The 18546-nt window shown below is 43.4% G+C and overlaps 1 protein-coding gene across 2 annotated transcripts in view; it reads right to left on the reverse strand.

Annotated features, from left to right (window-relative positions):
* LOC101019483 (retinitis pigmentosa 9 protein-like) overlaps window positions 1-18546 on the reverse strand; it is a 58733-nt gene that overhangs the window by 23220 nt on the left and 16967 nt on the right. Inside the window, exons 4-6 of one of the 2 annotated variants that reach the window (XM_017956793.3) lie at window positions 8154-8215; window positions 4371-7072; window positions 2953-4048 (exon numbers count right to left, since the gene is read on the reverse strand). The exons of the other annotated variant lie outside the window; for it this stretch is intronic. Of the exons in view, the coding sequence (XP_017812282.1) occupies window positions 6874-7072; window positions 8154-8215 (261 nt within the window). The 3' untranslated portion in view covers window positions 2953-4048; window positions 4371-6873. Of the gene's footprint in view, window positions 1-2952; window positions 4049-4370; window positions 7073-8153; window positions 8216-18546 lie in introns of those variants that run through there. 2 annotated transcript variants of the gene reach the window in all.

An 18546-nucleotide genomic window follows, 5' to 3' on the forward strand; every position in this document is an offset into this window, starting at 1 on the left:
ATCAACAGTGCCCAAGGGCTCTTTCCTCATGTCCTAACCAACATTTGTAATCTTCTGGGTTTTCTTTCTTTCCTTTTTTTTTTTTTTTTTTTGAGATAGTCTTGCTCTGTCGCCTAGGCTGGAGTGCAGTGGAGCGATCTCGGCTCACTGAAACCTTCGCCTCCCGGATTCACACCATTCTCCTGCCTCAGCCTCCTGAGTACCTGGGACTACAGGCGCCCGCCACCACGCCCGGCTAATTTTATGTAGTCTTAGTAGAGACGGGGTTTCACCGTGTTAGCCAGGATGGTCTCCATCTGACCTCGTGATCCGCCTGCCTCGGCCTCCCAAAGTGCTGGGATTACAGGCGTGAGCCACCGTGCCCAGCCTGGGTTTTTTTTTTTTTTTTTTTAAAACAGTCATCCTAACACACGTGAGGTGACATTTCCTTACTATTTTGATTTGCATTTGCCTAGTGATTACTGCTGTTGAGCACCTCTGAATATACCTACTGGTCATTCTTCTTAGGAATCAATGTCTATTCAGTTCTTTGCCTTTTTTTTTTTTTTTTTGGGGCGGAGTGTCGCTCTGTCACCCAGGCTGGAGTGCAGTGGCGCGATCTCAGCTCACTGCAACCTCTGCCTCCTGGGTTCATGCCATTCTCCTGCCTCAGCCTCGTAAGTATCTGCGACTACAAGGCACACGCCACCATGCCCGGCTAATTTTTGTATTCTTAGTAAAGATGAGATTTCACTATAATGTTCAGGCTGGTCTCAAACTCCTAACCTCAGGTGATCCACCCACCTCAGCCTCCCAAAGTTCTGGGATTACAGGTGTTAAGGCACCGCACCCGGCTCTTTGCCTATTTTTTAAATTTTATTTTTTGAGACAGGGTCATGGTCTGTTTCCTCAGCTGGAGTGCAGTGGTGCAATCATGGCTCTCACTGCAGCCTCGAACTCCTGGCCCTTTGCCTATTTTTGTAATAAATGGGATATCTGGTTGTTTGCTATTGAGTTGTAGGAGTTTATTATATTTTGTAGATATTAACCCATGATTAAATTTATGGTTTGCAAACATTTTCTCCCTTTCCATGTATTGCCTTTTCGTTTTGTTGATGTTTCCTTTGCTGAGAAGCTTTTTAGTTTGATGCAATCCCACTTGTCTATTTCTGCTTTTGTTACCTGTGCCTTCAATGTCAAATCCAAGAAGCCACTGCCAAGGCCAATGTCAAGTAGTCTTTTCCCTGTTTTCTCCTACAAGTTTTACAGTTTCAGATTTTAGTTTAAGTCCTTAAGCCATTTTGAGTGGATTTTTGTGTATAGTGTAAGGGACCAACTGTATTCTTTTGCATGTGCATATTCAAAGACAATTGTAGTTGCTACCACTGAAGGATATACTAGTAGCATCAACTGGTTACAAGCCAGGGATGCTGCAGAATACACTACAATGCACAGAATTGAACCCTACCACTTAGAATTATTCAATCCCTAAAATAAATGAGTCCAAGGTTGACGAAACTGCTGTAAACGAGAGAAAAGTGCTAGATAGAGACATTGGATCAAGGGAGGATTTTATTTTTTTCAGAGACAGGGTCTCACTCTGTTGCCCAGGCTGGAGTGCAGCGGCGCCATCATAGTGCACTGTAACCTCAAACTTCTGGGCTCAAGTGGTCCTCCCGCCTTGGCCTACAAAAGTGCTGGGATTACAGGCATGAGTCACTGTGCGTGGCCTCAGGATTTTTTTTTTTTTTTTTTTTTGAGACGGAGTCTCCCTCTGTCGCCCAGGCTGGAGTGCGGTGGCGCGATCTCGGCTCACTGCAAGCTCCACCTCCCGGGTTCACGCCATTCTCCTGCCTCAGCCTCCCGAGTAGCTGGGACTACAGGCGCCCACAACCGCGCCCAGCTAATTTTTTGTATTTTTAGTAGAGACGGGGTTTCACCGTGGTGTCGATCTCCTGACCTTGTGATCCGCCCGCCTCGGCCTCCCAAAGTGCTGGGATTACAGGCGTGAGCCACCGCGCCCGGCAGGACTTTTTTTTTCTTTTAAGACACTTGAGCTTGTTTAAATGCTGCTGGATCGGGAAATGGGCCACTTTATATACTGTAAGAGAATGGGTAAATTGGTAGACTCTTTTGGAGGCTAATTTGGTAGAATCTGTCAAACTTAACATATGTAATTCCATTATGAGTGAACTATTCTATTGAAATACTTGCATACGTACATTAAGATACTTGCTCAAGGCTGGGTGAGGTGGCTCACACCTGTAATCCCAGCACTCTGTGAGGTCGAGGTGGGCAGGTCACAAGGTCAAGAGATCGAGACCGTTCTGGCCAACATGGTGAAACCCTGTCTCTACTAAAAGTACAAAAAATTAGCCGGGTGTGGTGGCAGGTGCATGTAGTCCCAGCTACTTGGGAGGCTGAGGCAGGAGAATCGTGTGAACCGGAAGGCGGAGCTTGCAGTGAGCTGAGATCGCACCACTGCACTCCAGCCTGGGCGACAGAGCAAGACTCCGTCTCAAAAAAAAAAAAAACAACCCAAAGATATTTACTAAAAGATTTTTATTTTCAGTCTTCTTTGTAGGAAGGAGAAATGGGAAACAATTGCATTCTGATAAATAGACTAATGGTTAAACAAATCATGGCATATTCAAATAGACTAATGGTTAAATGAATCAAGGAATTTCGTAGCCATTTGAAGCTTGTAGTGAGCAGTAAGATTGCCAACATATGGTGAGTGAAATGAAGTCACAGAACAGTATTACTAGTGTTTATCAGTTATGTAAAGCTAACCAAAAACCCCGCGTTTACATGTGTGTGTCTGCTAATACATTTTCATCAGGATCTGGAGCACTGTATCAAAGCATCATAAGTAGACTCCCTTTTCACTTTTTATTCCCCAATGGCTCAGAATTGTGAACTCTTTATGGGCATGTATTTTATAATTTTAAAATAATTGGGGTTTTTTTGGCAGGGTTTGGGGAAGCAGGGTCTTGCTCTGTTGCCCAGGCTGGAGTGCAGTGGCATTAATTTCTACTCACTGCAACCTCCGCCTCCCAGGTTCAAGTGATTCTCTTGCCTCAGCCTCCCAAGTAGCTGGGATTACAGGTGTGTCACCATGCCCAGCTACTTTTATACTTTTGGTAAAGATGGGGTTTCACCATGTTGGCCAGGCTGGTCTCGAACTCTTGACCTCAAGTGATCCACCCACCTCGACCTCCCAAAGTGTTGACATTACAGACAGGAGTGACCGTGCCCGGCCTAAAACAATTTTTAAACACTGGGGCAACCTCACAATAGAAAGGAAGAGTTTGAAGATGTGAATGACATGGGATAGAGGAGGAGGAAGCTCCCTGAGGATTAGATGATGGTGACAGCAATAGCATCAGGAGCAGGTAACACTCCGGCTGAGTGTTGAGATGTGCCACACCCTGCTCTAAATGCTTTACGCATATCAAGTCCCCTCATTCTTACTAGAAGTCTGGGAGGTAGATATGATTAGTCAAGGACTTGGAGGCACAGAGAGGTGGAGCAACTCCACAGCTAGCAAAGCTGGGATTCAAAGCCAGGCTGTCTGGATGCAGGGCCAGTGCTCCAGTCACTGCCCCCTACTGCTGGCTGATGGTGGGGTCCAGAGCACAGGTGATGGACTGGCCTGTGAGGAGGAGAGAAAGCTCATTAAACTTCTGGATCAGTTTGTTGCTGCATTAACACTTTCTCCAAACGTAAAAGCTCAAAATCACCACCATTGATTACCTCATGGTGGTGTAGGTCAGAAGCCTGAGCAGGCTCAACTGGGCTCTCGACCTTGCATCTGACAAGCCCCAACCCGAGGTGTCGGCAGAGGTGGGCTTCCATCTGGAGGCTCTGGGGAAGAATATGCATCCAGAATCATTGAGGGTGGCAGAATTCAGATCTTTTCAGCTGTAGGACTGACAGCTCCATTTCCTTGCTGGCTGTGAATCAGGAATCTTTGATGACAGTTTGCTGCATCCCTCACCATGTGGCCCCTTCAACTCTAAAACCAGTAATGATGTGTGGAATCTTTCACAGGCTTGGATTCTCTGACCTTCTTTTTTTTTTTTTTTTTTTTTTTTTTTGAGACAGAGTCTCGCTCTGTCACCCAGGCTAGAGTGCGGTGGCCGGATCTCTGCTCACTGCAAGCTCCGCCTCCCGGGTCCACGCCATTCTCCTGCCTCAGCCTCCCGAGTAGCTGGGACTACAGGCGCTCGCCACCTCGCCCGGCTAGTTTTTTGTACTTTTTAGTAGAGACGGGGTTTCACCGTGTTAGCCAGGATGGTCTCGATCTCCTGACCTCGTGATCCGCCCGTCTCGGCCTCCCAAAGTGCTGGGATTACAGGCTTGAGCCACCGCGCCCGGCCTTCTCTGACCTTCTCTTTGGTTATCAGCCAGGGACAACTCGAGTTCCAAAGGGTTCTCATGATTTGATTAGGAACACCCAGATGGTCCCCCTTTCCTTGTACTGGTAACACAATCTAGTCACAGGAGTAAAGTGCATCCTATTAACAGTCCTGAAGATTAGTGGGAGAAATCATGATGCCATTTTAGCCTGGGTAATTTAAAAAGAAAAGACACTTGCTTGGCTCAAGGTTCTGCAAACAGTACAAGAAGTGTGGTGCTGGAATATTTTTCTGGTGAGGCCTCAAGAAGTTTACAGTCACGGTGGAAGGCAAGGAGGAAGCCAGCATATCACACGGTAACAGCAACAGTCAGAGCAAAAGAGGGAGGGAGGGGTGCCACTCACACTTAAGCAACTAGATCTGGTATGAACTGACTCATCACCAAGGGGATGGCACTAACCCATTCATGAGGGATCCACCCCCATGATCCAGACACCTCCCACCAGGCCTTATCTCCAACACTGGGGATTACATTTCGTCAAGAGATTTGGAGGGGACAAACATCCAAACCATATCAGTAGGATGTCTGACATTCATTATATGACGCCTTAGTGAAGGGAGGTTTGAGGGCTTATTTTGTCTCCCTGGATAGAAATGGAAAATGTATACCTGAAAGAGATGTCTGAAAAAGAAAGTTTAAGTGGGTGACAAGCACACTTTTGGTTTGCTAGTGAGCTTTTTGAGCTCAGTTCTCATTTGAGTATGGAGACGGATTTGTAGGGGCTCTGGGATTTCTCCTCTGTAGTCTGTCTATGGGAGCAAAGCGGAAGATTTTGATTGACACTTCTTTGAGGAAAGGTTGGACAAAAGCATCACAGATCAAGGGAGATGACAGGCCAAAGTGATGTTCCTTGGAATCTAGGCTAGAAACAGAGAAGGAAAAAACAGAGTGAGGGGAAAGGGACAATTCCCTTGCAAGGGCTGCAGGAGTGGACGGCTGGATTCCAGTTAAAGCAGGAAGTGGAAGAAGGCTTCAGTAAGAGGGTAGAGATCTAGAGCACAGGTTCTCCAAGTGGGGTCCCCAAATCCACAGTATCAGCATCACTTGTTAGCAAGGCAGATTCCCAGGTTCACCTCAGACCTAGGGGATGGAAAATTCTGGAAGTTTGTGAGTCGAGCACAGGAATCTGCATCGTAAGCATGCTACTGATTTGGATGTCTTGGAGGTTTGAGAATCATTGATGCAGCATCTCTCATGTTGTGTAAGAATGCTTTTATCATGAATGGGATTGTGGAGGGACAGTAGCCAATTCCTGGAAGAAGAGGACTGGCTGTACCTGGGTGGGAAATGCTGAGCATATGGCAGAGGACAGATGGCCTGTGTTCTGCGTGCTGAGGAATGATGACAAGGATAAGTGTAAGGCAAGGCTGAATCCACTGGCCTTACAGTTTTCAGAAATAATAAGTCCTGGCCATTCCAATCTCAACCAATTGTTTTCCTGAGGTGGTATTCCAAGGCCATGAACAGGAGCATTGACTGATGAGACTTGAAGAAGGGTCAGTCTAGGCCTGGCTTGGCTGTTCCTTAAAGAGGTGCAATCTAAACTCCATGAAAAGTGGCAGAAAATGGGAGTGAGTTTCTGGGACCCTGACTGAGTGCCTAAAGCAGCAAGAGTCCAGTGTTGGCCACAGAGGAGCGCACTTGCCTATGAGCAAGATCCAGCTTCACTTTGGCTCAGCAAAGGACAGACTTCCTCTCCTCCAGCTGCAGACACACCCTGGCCTCCTGAGATGCCTCTACTGTGGCCTAGTCTCAGCTACAAGAACACAGATGGGCTGTGGTCAGGCAACAGGAAAAGGAAGAAAGGAAGGGATGGATTTTGGGATGTGGATACCTGACCTAGTATAGAAATCCCCCTATATTCCTATACCTTTTCTGAGTCACTCTGTGAAAATCATGGGACTCTGGCAGTAGAAAGCAAGTTAAGTAGAATGCTAGCCAGACAAGATTTTTTATTGTTATTTTAAGAACTCCTTAGCCCCCAAATCAATAAATCATGTCAGATGAATATAAATGTACACTTTTAGCCAAGCAGTGGCTCTCACCTGTTATCCCAATGCTTTGGGAGGCCAAGGTGGAAGGATCACATGAGGCCAGGTGTTCAATTCCACACTATGGAGGGCACAAGCTGTGGGAGGGCCTGGAAGAAACGCCTCAAAGATTCTCCCAGTCCTGCCACCCTATGGGAGGTATTTCAAAGGAATCGTAAACTCATAGGACCAGCAGGGAGGACAACACCGAAGAAACTGTCCTAAAATCAGCGGCTGTCCAGAGCTAGCACCTGGAAGGAGACACTCCCTCTCCGGGGGTCACATCTTCACTGGAAGGCGGGTGGGAGCTCACTGTTGTGACCCACGTATCCTCCTGTCTCAGTGTCTCTATCCTGCTACTTTCTCTGACTGCATCTTCCTCTGTTCCTTGGCCACAGTGTTTGATTCTTGAGAAGAGAACGTTGAACAAGTCACATCCTTGTCACTCTGAGTCAGAACTCTCATTTGACTTGGAAGATTTGTGCTTCCGTTTTTTCTTCTTTTTCTTTTCTTTCTTCCTTTTCTTATGCTTTTCTTTCCTCTTCTTTTTCTTGTGTTTCTCTTTACCTTCAGAGGAACTGGAGCTGCTCCCATCTTCATCTGAGGTAGAATCCTCCAGTAACTGTTTTAACTGCTGTATCCTAAACATTCAAGATTGATCAAACAGTGAGTTTTTGCTTTAATTGAAAAGTTCCTTAAGTATGTCATTCAAAAGCAGTATGGAAGGAACATGAATAACCACATCACAAAGACAGTAATTATTTTTATTTTTACCTGTTTTCTACATTCTTCTCTACCTGAATGCTTATTTTTATGTGACTGTAACTGGTGTACAAGCCATTTTTGTATTCTTTTCCTTGTCCTAGTCGTTTCTGTAGGTTTCCACAGTACTTACAATTACAATTTCTTTTTTTTTTTTTTTTTTTTTGAGACGGAGTCTCGCTCTGTCACCCAGGCTGGAGTGCAGTGGCCAGATCTCAGCTCACTGCAAGCTCCGCCTCCCGGGTTTACACCATTCTCCTGCCTCAGCCTCCGAGTAGTAGCTGGGATTACAGGCGCCCGCCACCTCGCCCGGCTAGTTTTTTGTATTTTTTAGTAGAGACGGGGTTTCACCGTGTTTGCCAGGATGGTCTCGATCTCCTGACCTTGTGATCCACCCGTCTCGGCCTCCCAAAGTGCTGGGATTACAGGCTTGAGCTACCGCGCCCGGCCTACAATTACAATTTCTAACAGACACACACTTTAATAAACCATTCCCCCAACTGCTCAGTTTCCTAATAGATAATCTACATCCTCGACAATCATAATTTAATGTAACCAGTTTGAGAAAACAAACTCTCCCAATTTTTCACTCTCTAATCTTGTCTAGGTATAATTTTTAACAAAAGCTCAGATCCTTAAAGATGCTGGAGGAGATAAACTGAATTACATGAAAGTACCAATTGTACCATGCCAGTAGACAGCACAACAGGGGTTGCTAATATCAACCGCAGTGGTCAGAGAGCTGGACCAAGCCTACAGCTTTAAGCCAACCCAAGTAGGAAGAGGCTGGCCTGCTCATTCCCCAACACTGGTCTTGTCAGCCATGACTCCTACCCAATAAACATTTCACAAATGAAGTACCATGTTTACTATATCACTCTCCTAGTGCTAGAATGTTTTTTTTCCAACTTTGTAGAATTTAAAACTTCTAAGTAGATATCATCAACAGGACAATCTCACCTTACATCCTTTTCATATTGTTTATTGTCTTGTATGATGTCATACATGAAATCCTCATGTGCCTTTAGGGACAGAGAAAGTTAAGGTTTGGTTAGGCTTCATGGGCCACAAGTTAAATAAAATGAAACCCCTATGTTACAGAAAACAGTTTTTTTTTTTCTTTTTTTACTGTTTGATGTAGCTGTATGCTCAACATCTTTCAATCCTTTTAAGGGTCGCATTATTGATAACTCGCTAAGGCTATAAAAAGGATTTCCTAATGAGAAAATACACGAAATAATATTCTTCATGAGGAAATAACTGCATAAACTGGAAGAGTCACACTATAAAACAGTACTCAAGTTTAGAAATACTGAGGTAATTCTCTTTGTTCTATTGGGTTAGATGACCAAAAGTTAGTATTAAGCAAAACAAAGGAGTTGCTCAATGATACATAGGAATGATCATTTATAAGTACTCAAAAATACACGTTACAGGTCAGGCACAGTGGCTCACACCTGTAATCCCAGCACTTTGGGAGACCGAGGGAGGTGGATCACGAGGTCAGGAGATCGAGACACCATCCTGGCTAATATGGTGAAACCCTGTCTCTACTAAAAATACAAAAAATTAGCCGGGCGTGGTGCCCGGCGACTGTAGTCCCAGCTACTCGGGAGACTGAGGCAGGAGAATGGTGTGAACCCGGGAGGCAGAGGTTTCAGTGAGCCAAGATCGCGCCTCTGAACTCCAGCCTGGGCGACAGAGAAAGACTCCGTCTCAAAAAAAAAAAAAAAACATATCCCAAAGAAGTCTGGAAATATGCACATCAAGCTATTTGCTGCAAAGCCACTCTCAGGAAGTCAAGATTGGACTTGGTGGTAAAAGCCTTACTATGAGGTCTTCATTTTGCTTAATAAGGCAAATAAACTGTATTCTTATATTCTATAATTGAAAAATGACTTAAAATTCACAATTATGGGTGGGGATCAGTGGCTCATGCCTGTAATCCCAGCACTTTGGGAGACCGAGGCGGGTGGATCACGAGGTCAGCAGTTCGAGACCAGCCTGACCAACATGGTGAAACCCCATCTCTACTAAAAATACAAAAATTAGCTGGGTGTGGTGGCAGGCACCTGTAATCCCAGCTACTTGGGAGGCTGAGGCAGGAGAATTGCTTGAAACTGAAAGGCAGAGGTTGCAGTGAGCCAAGATCGCACCACTGCACTCTAGCCTAGGCAGCAAGAGCAAAACCCTGTTTCAAAAAATAAAATTAAAAAAAATAAAAAAATTCACAATTATGAACATTTTGCTTATAGAGTTGTATAAATTGATGTTCTGTTACATCCTTAGGGTAAATTCTTAGAAGTTGAATTTCTGAGTCAAAAAGAACTATGCTAAATTTTTTAGATTTATCAACAAGCTTTGTTTTATACTATCTGTAAAAACTGACATTTCACCTAAAAGTGTTTGATCTAGAATAATTATTTTTCAGATTAAGACAAAAACACAAAACTTTAAATGCCTTAAAATGTTAAAAGAACGTCTGTTGACTTCAGTTTCATATATAGCTGGCCCTTGTATCCTGAAGAATTACACGTCCACAGATTCAACCAAGGATCGAAAATATTTGGGAAAAAAAAAAAAGGACGGTTTTGTCTGTACTGCACATGTTCAGACTCTTTTTTCTTGTCATTATTCCTTAAGCAATACAGTGTAACAACAATTTACTCAGTATTATAGGTACTCTAGAGATGATTAAAGTATACAGGAATGTGTGCACAGCTTATATGCTATTTTATTTATCTTATTTGACAAAATCTCACTCTGACACCCAGGCTGGAGTACAGTGGCATGATCTTGGCTCACTGCAACCTCTGCCTCCCATGTTCAAGTGATTCTCATGCCTCAGCCTCCCAAGTAGCTGGGATGGCAGGCATGTGCTACCATGCCTGGCTGATTTTTGTATTTTTATTTTTTTGAGACAGAGTCATACTCTGTCGCCTAGGCTGCAGTGCAGTGGCTTGATCTCAGCTCACTGCAACCTCTACCTCCTAGATGCAAGCGATTCTCCTGCCTCAGTCATCCAAGTAGCTGGGATTACAGGTGCCCACCACCCCACCCAGCTAATTTTGGTATTTTCAGTAGAGACAGGGTTTCACTGTGTTGGCTAGGCTGTCTTGAACTCCTGACCTCAGGTGATCTGCCCACCTCAGACTCCCAAAGTGCTAACATTACAGGCGTAAGCCACTGTGCCCAGCCTAATTTTGTATATTTAGTAGAGCTGGGGTTTCACCATGTTGGTCAAGCTAGTCTCAAACTCCTGACCTCAGGTGATCCACCTGCCTAGGCCTCCCAAACTGTTGGAATTACAGGCGTGAGCCACTGCACCCAGCCTATACCCTTTTATTTGAGGGACTTTGAGCACCTGCGGATTTTGGTATCCCAGGGGATACTGGGATCCAATTCCCCATGGATACCAAGGGACAACTGTATGCTGATCACTCCAGTCGATCCACAAGGCAGCACATTTCACTTGGCAGAAGTGGTTACTGAACAGTGAATTAACACCTCTGGGAGGTAGGACTCTATGTTAAAGTGGGGAATGATTGATAGATCATGCTAATGATAGATCTGTCTGTCATTTAAGAGGAAATATACACAATTCTAGCTTGTAATAGACATCTACTCTTTAAAGGCTGAGAAACTAGGCCAGGCGCAGAGGCTCACGCCTGTAATCCCAGCACTTTGGGAGGCCAAGGCGGTGGATCACGGGGTCAGGAGATCGAGACCATGGTGAAACCCCGCCTCTACTAAAAATACAAAAAATTAGCCAGGCGCGGTGGTGGGTGCCTGTAGTCCCAGCTACTCGGGAGGCTGAGGCAGGAGAATGGCGTGAACCTGGGAGGCGGAGCTTGCAGTGAGCCGAGATCGCGCCACTGCACTCCAGCCGCCTGGGTGACAGAGCGAGACTCCATCTCAAAAAAAAAAAAAAAAAAAAAAAAAGTCTGGGAAACTAAAACTCTGATTTTAGTTATGAGACATGACTTTTTATATAATAAATGTTAAAAAGGGGAGTTGAATAGGGAAAAAAGTCTTCTTCAGAAAAAGAATCACTGACCCAATGTATAAGCAAAGAACACTTTTATAAATGTTAGTTTTTTCTTGAAGAGCTAAATTTGTCTCACAAATGGTTAACAGCAGATATCTTGGCCAAAAGGCTTCTGGGAATGTACTTTATGTGAACATTCAGTTCGCTGGTGACTATCGGATTAATTAAGATTCACCATCTCTGATTAAGGTAAAATGACATTGTATGGTTTTACTTACTACTCTGAACTGTTCTAACTTTTGGTTGTCTTTGATAAAGAAAGGGCATTCTTTGTAGCCTGTTTGGTGACCATACCGTTTGCAATGTCAACCTAAAAGCCAAGCAAAGGGGAAATATTTCTGCAAGATAAGAGTGTTTCACCTAAGTGAGATAAAGAATCAGTAGATTATATTAAAGTTTTTATTCATTAAACTCCAATTCTAAAAGAAAATGCAATCATGGATGAACCGTGTAAGGTCCCAGAAAAGACAGGTAAACTAATTGCTTATAGTTTTTTGAGACAGGTAAACTAATTGCTTATAGATTATATTAAAGTTTTTATTCATTAAACTCCAATTCTAAAAGAAAACGCAATCATGGATGAACCATGTAAGGTCCCAGAAAAGACAGGTAAACTAATTGCTTACCCAAGCATCCTTTAATCTTGTTGCTTTAGGAATTAGTTTTCCAACACCAAGAAATTATGAAGCAATCCAATGAAAAGTACTGCAAAAGGTGAATTTTTTTTCAGTGTGTCTCACTGTATTTTTCAAAGTATATATCTTCTATTAATCAAGTGGCTCTGAATCTCATTTATAAATTTAGTCACTAGACTGACCAACATGTAGAAACCCTGTCTCTACTAAAAATACAAAATTAGCCAGGCATAGTGGTCCATGCCTGTAATCCCAGCTACTTGGGAAGGCTAAGGCAGCTTCTTTCTCAGGTTGAGTCGACCTCTGTTCACATCCCTAACTTTTAAGTAAACAAAATCACAAGTTCTCTTAAAATGTTAATGTCATCAGAACCCTACTGCAACTTTACTTGCAGAAGAGGGAAACTGTCCTATTTAAAGAGGTTAACTATTAGTAGCAACAGAAGGTCCTGATGAGGAACTGGAAGGATAATAACAAGGGAATGTATATACATGCTCCAAGGCAACAAATTCCAGTTTTTATGGAATTTCAATGAGTGGACCCGGCATCAGGCATTGACATCTGAGAAAAAGGAAGTGGTGAGCAAAGCAAGAATGGATGAGATCCTTGTTACTTCTCTCACCTGTTCATATTCTCTCAGCACCAACTGGATGTGGTATAAATCAGGACATCGTATGGGAATGGTGAATGAGACCCTGTGTTTGAGTATTCCGCAATTCTAAGCAAGTTGGTCAGGAAGCATGAAGAGGGATTTAAGTAAGTTCAGCCAAGTTTTGCTCTATGCTGGCAACTACAGAACACACGCAGTGACAGGGCAAGAAAAGTTTTCCCCTTTTTATTTTTATTTGAGGATTGAATGTAGGAAACCACTGAAAAAAAATAAAGTTTGTGGATTTTCTTTTCTTTTTTTTAATTTTTTTGAGACAGAGTCTTGCTCTGTTGCCCAGGCTGGAGTGTAGTGGCGCGATCGCGGCTCACTGCAACCTCCGCCTCCTGGGTTCAAGCAATTCTCCTGCCTCAGCCTCCTGAGTAGCTGGGATTATAGATGCATGCCACCACACCCGGCTAATTTTTTATATTTTTGGTGGAGACAGGGTTTCGTCATGTTGGCCAGGCTGGTCTCGAACCCCTGCCTTTGTGATCAGTCCGCCTCAGGCTTCCAAAGTGCTGGGATTACAGGTGTGAGCCACCATGCCAGGCCTAAGTTTGTGGATTTCTATTGATAGCCTGTGAGCTATCCCTATCCTTATCTCCCTCACCATTTAAAGTTTGGGGAAGAAGGACTATACTCTTTCAAACTAATATCTGCCTTTATGGCAAAGCTGAAAGGATGTGAAATGCCATGGAACAAGGATTGACGTATAGATATCCAGAAGATACCACTTCCGCTCAAAATCCTTTTATTATGGAAAGATGATCCCAGCTATTCAAAGTGTGGTCCGTGGACCAGCAAATTCAACAATATGAGGAAGCTTGTTAGAAAAGCAGGGTATAGGGCCGGGCGCAGTGGCTCAAGCCTGTAATCCCAGCACTTTGGGAGGCCGAGATGGGCGGATCACGAGGTCAGGAGATCGAGACCATCCTGGCTAACACGGTGAAACCCCGTCTCAACTAAAAATAAAAAAAAAAATTAGCCAGGCGCAGTGGCGGGCGCCTGTAGTCCCAGCTACATGGGAGGCTGAGGCAGGAGAATGGCGTGAACCCGTGAGGCGGAGCTTGCAGTGAGATCCGGCCTGCACTCCAGCCTGGGTGACAGAGTGAGGCTCCGTCTCAAAAAAAAAAAAAAAAAAAAAAAAGCAAAGCAGGGTATAGGACCCAACCCAGAAATACTGAATATCCAGTATTCAGTATTTTGGATATTCAAATACTGGATATTCAGTATTTCTGGGTTGGGCCTGATACAGACACATAACCTGAATTTTAAAATATTTACTGCTTATTTGTAGAAATATCAAAGTGGGAGAACCACTTTTCTAATTAACACTAAAATTGGTAAAATCAAAAATGTGTGCATAGGTTTGTAATTACCTTAACAGTAATTACATTATATGCAAATGGATTAAACACTTCAGTCAAAAGGCAGAGATTTATAGAATGGATAAAAATGTTATCCACCAGGTGCAGTGGCTCATGCCTGTAATCCTAACACTTTGGGAGGTCAAGGCAGGAGGACTGCTTGAGCCCAGGAGTTTGTGAATAGCCTGGGCAACAAGGTGAGACCCCGTCTCTACAAAAAATTTTTAAAAATTAGCCAGGCATGGTGGCTGGCCCCTGTGGTTCCAGCTACTCAGAAGGCTGAGGTGGGAGGATTGCTTAAGCCTAGGTGGTCTAGGCTGCAGTGTGCTGTGATTGTGCCACTGCACTCCACCCTGGGCAGCAGAGAGGCCCTGTCTCAAAAAAAAAAAAAAAAAAAAAAAGGAAAAATGCTATCCAAGTGCGGGATATAAGTGACACACTGTAGATTTAAAGACACAATTAGGTTGGCAATAAAAGGATGGAACGGGAATATATGCTGCAGTTACCCAAAGGGAACTAAAGCTGCTCCAATAATTTCAGACAAAATACACCATAAGACAGAAGGACATTTTGTATTGATAAAAGGGTCAATCTATCAAGAAGATACAACATTTATAAGTATGTATGTAACCTAGCAAAAGAGGGCCAGATAGTTGAGACACAAACTGACAGAATTGAAGGGGAAAATAGAACAATGTAACAATAGGCCGGGCACGGTGGCTCACACCTGTAATCCCAGGACTTTGGGAGGATAAGTCCCACGGATCACGAGTTCAGGAGATGGAGACCATCCTGGCTAACACGATGAAACCCTGTCTCTATTAAAAGTACACACAAAAAATTAGCCGGACGTGGTGGCGGGTGCCTGTAGTCCCAGCTACTCGGAGGCTGAGGCAGGAGAATGGTGTGAACCTGGGAAGCAGAGCTTGCAGTGAGTGGAGATCACACCACTGCACTCTATCCTGGGCAACAGAGCAAGACGCCATCTCAAAAAAAAAAAGAAGAACAATGTAACAATAATACAGATTTCAATACTTTCCATTCAATAATGGATACAACAACTAGAGAGAAGATCAGCAATGAATTACAAGACTTAAGCAACAATATAAATCAACTGAACCTAACAGATATTTATGAAACACTCTACCACCCAACAATAGGGTAAACACTTTTTGAAGTCAACATGGAACATTATCCAGAGACCCTATATTAGGCCATAAAACAAGAATTAATATAATTAAAAGGATTTAAACCATGCAGAGTATATTCTCCAACTAGGATGGACTCAAATTACAAAGCAACAATATAAGGAAATTTGAAGAATCCAATATGTAGAGACTGAATAACACACGTGTAACCAATCCATGAGTCAAAGGGGATGTTAGAAAATTAAAACACAACAGGCTGGCACGGTGGCTCACGCCTGTAATCCCAGCACTTTGGAAGGCCGAGGCGGGCGGACCACCTGAGGTTGGGAGTTCGAGACCAGACTGACCAACATGTAGAAACCCTGTCTCTACTAAAAATACAAAATTAGCCAGGCATAGTGGTCCATGCCTGTAATCCCAGCTACTTGGGAAGGCTGAGGCAGGAGAATCGCTTGAACCTGGGAGGCGGAGCTTGCAGTGAGCCGAGATCGTGCCATTGTACTCCAGCCTGGGCAACTAGAGCAAAACTCCATCTCAAAAAAACAAACAAACAAACAAGCAAAGAAAACACAACATATCAAAATTTACACAATGCCGATAAAGTAGTGGTTAAAAGAAAATTTATAGCTTCTAATTCTTATAATAGAAGAAAGGTCTCAATCAATAATCTAGGTCTTTATCATAAAAATCAGGAAAAAGAGTAACCCAGACCAAAGATAAGCAGAATAAGGAAATAATAAATGATGCCATTGCTGGACCTCAAAAACATGCTAAATGAAAAGAGTCAGATCACTTACATATGTCCAGAAAAGCCAAATTCACTAAGAGAGTAGATTAATTGTTGCCTAGGGCTATCAATGGGTATGAACTGGAAATGGGTTGAGAGATCTTAAGGTGAGGGGTAGGGATGAAAATGTTCTAACACTTATTTATGATGATGGTTGCACACACTTGGTAGTTACTAAATGTCACTGCATTATACATTTATTTAAGGGTGATTTTGAGGGCATCCAAAATCACAAAAAAACATTTTTTAAGAAGCCATAAACACAGAAGGACTGGGAAACCATAAAAGAGTCACATACAAAAAAAAGTGGGATGTTATAATGCGGACAGATGAATAATAAAAGAAAAGCAGATCCCAGAAAACTGAAGTTTAAGGCAGCAGAGGGTAGAATCTGAGAACTGATTCAGTTTCTACTTGCAGAACCTCCAAAGCTCAGCAATTGGCAGCACCAGATACCTCTGGAGGTGAAGGGGCAGTTAAAATAAGGAGGATTGGTTAAATGTCCATAGACAGTTCTCCTTGGTCTGGGCAGAAGTTTGTTTAGTATGTGGAAAAGGTATAACAAAGGGTCTCTGGCCACGGAGACGTCAGGTGGATCTCAAGGAAGTTGTGGCAACAGACACAGAGGATCATACGAATGAATGGAAAACCAATGACAGATTTCCCAGACTCCCTCCACTCAGCTCCCAGAACACTCACAGAATGGCTGTCCCTTCCATGTGTGAACCTTCTCTGGGAAAATACAAGCCACTCAAAGAAGAAAAACCAATAGATAACTGAACTCAGATGTTCCCCAACCAATTACCTAGAAAATCACCCTGCAATGGGGGATCAACAAGCCCTACTCAGGCACTTAGGGCTACCAATCAACTTTTTATCTCTCACTAAAAAACAAGAATACTGTGGCAGCCACTCTCTAAAATGACCCTAATTAATAATTGTTGGTCCCTAAAAAGAACACCCTTGTGTAGTCCCTGCTACCCTGAACAGGGCTAACTGCTGTAAGGATAGTACCTATCTGAAGAATAGAACTGCAGACACAGAGGTGAGGAAAGAATTTTTAAAATCTGTAAAATTGAGACCTGCATTCCAGATTGAAAGGGCTCATCATTGTGAAATTTTAGAACACCAGGAATGAGAAGATGCTATAAAATTCCAGAGAAGAAAAATAAAAAACAAAGCAATAATAAAGGCCTTATGAAAAGATCAAAAATTGGAATTACTTTGGACTTCCCAATAGCTGTTCTAGAAAATCAAGAAAATGAAGCAATGCCTTCAAAATCTAAAGGAAGCTAACTTTTAACTTAGAATTTGATATCCTGGCAAATTAAAAAACATAAAATGAAAATTCCAGGGGCCGGACATGGTGGCTCATGCCTGTAATCCCAGCACTTTGGGAGGCTGAGGTGGGTGGATTGCTTGAGCCTAGGAGTTTGAGACCAGCCTGGGCAACATGGTGAAACCCCGTTTCTACAACAAATACAAAAATTAGCTGGGTGTGGCGGCACACACTGGTAGTCCCAGCTACTCGGGAGGCTGAGACAGGAGAATTGCTTGAACCTGGGAGGCGGAGGATGAAGGGAGCCGAGATCGCGCCATTGCACTCCAGCCTGGGCGACAACAGTGAAACTCCATCTCAAAAAAAAAAAAAAAAAATTAGCCAGGTGTGGTGGTGCATGCCTGTAGTACTAGCTACTTGGGAGGATGAGAAATGGGATGATCACTTGAGTCTAGGAGGTCGAGGCTGCAGTGAACCAAGATGGTACCACAGCACTCCAGGCTGGGTAACAGAGCAAGACCCTGTCTCAAAAAAAAAAAAAAAAAAAAAAAAAAATCTACCTCCTATAAACCCATTTGGAAGGAAATTGCCCTAGGATTCATTACACCATAAGAACAGAATATAGTAACAAAGAACATTCCAGATACAGGAAAATGGGTGATCCAACACAAGAGAGACGCTAAAGGAACCTGCAGAATGATGGTGTCTTATTCAACCTGGGCTGACATAATAACAATGCTGTGTGCCGGGTGGCCTAAACAACAGAAATTGATTTTCTCAGCTCTGGAGAGTTGGAATTTGAGTTCCACGTCCCAGAAAGGTAGGTCTGTGGTGAGAGCTTTCTTCCTAACTTGAGACGGCAGCCCTCTTACTTTTTCTTCACATGGCACAAGGGGGTGGGGGTAGGACAGCACAGAGTGACAGCGAGAGCGAGAATGCGTATATGAGCCTGGGCCTGCCCGAGAGAGAGTGATCTCCAGTACTTCTTCTTTGAAAGGTATCATGTCATGAGGGCCCTAACCTCATGATCTCATTTAACCTTAATTAATTCACAAGGTCCCATCTCCAAATGTCATCACATTAGAGATGAGGCTTCATCATTCAAATTATGGGGAGAACCCAAACATTCAGTCCACCATATATTGGTCAAGGGAGATGCCTGGATGATAAGCATGGAAGTAGCCACCTTCAGTACGATGAAATTGACAGAACATCTCAAGTATATGCATTGAAGGTCTTAAGTTTGAAGCTTGGAAAAATGTTGAGGTTGAATTAGAGATCAGTACATGAAAGGAAAAACAATAATAATAATAACAAAAGCTGAAAAACAATAAATACAGGACACATTTTGAGTGGACACATTTCGCAAGATACAGCTCACCTCTGGTCATAATCATAGTAAATACCAAAGACTTATGTTACTAAGTTTATGATACAATA

Source organism: Papio anubis, chromosome 4, assembly GCF_008728515.1.
Source record: "Papio anubis isolate 15944 chromosome 4, Panubis1.0, whole genome shotgun sequence".
Lineage (NCBI taxonomy): Eukaryota > Metazoa > Chordata > Mammalia > Primates > Cercopithecidae > Papio > Papio anubis.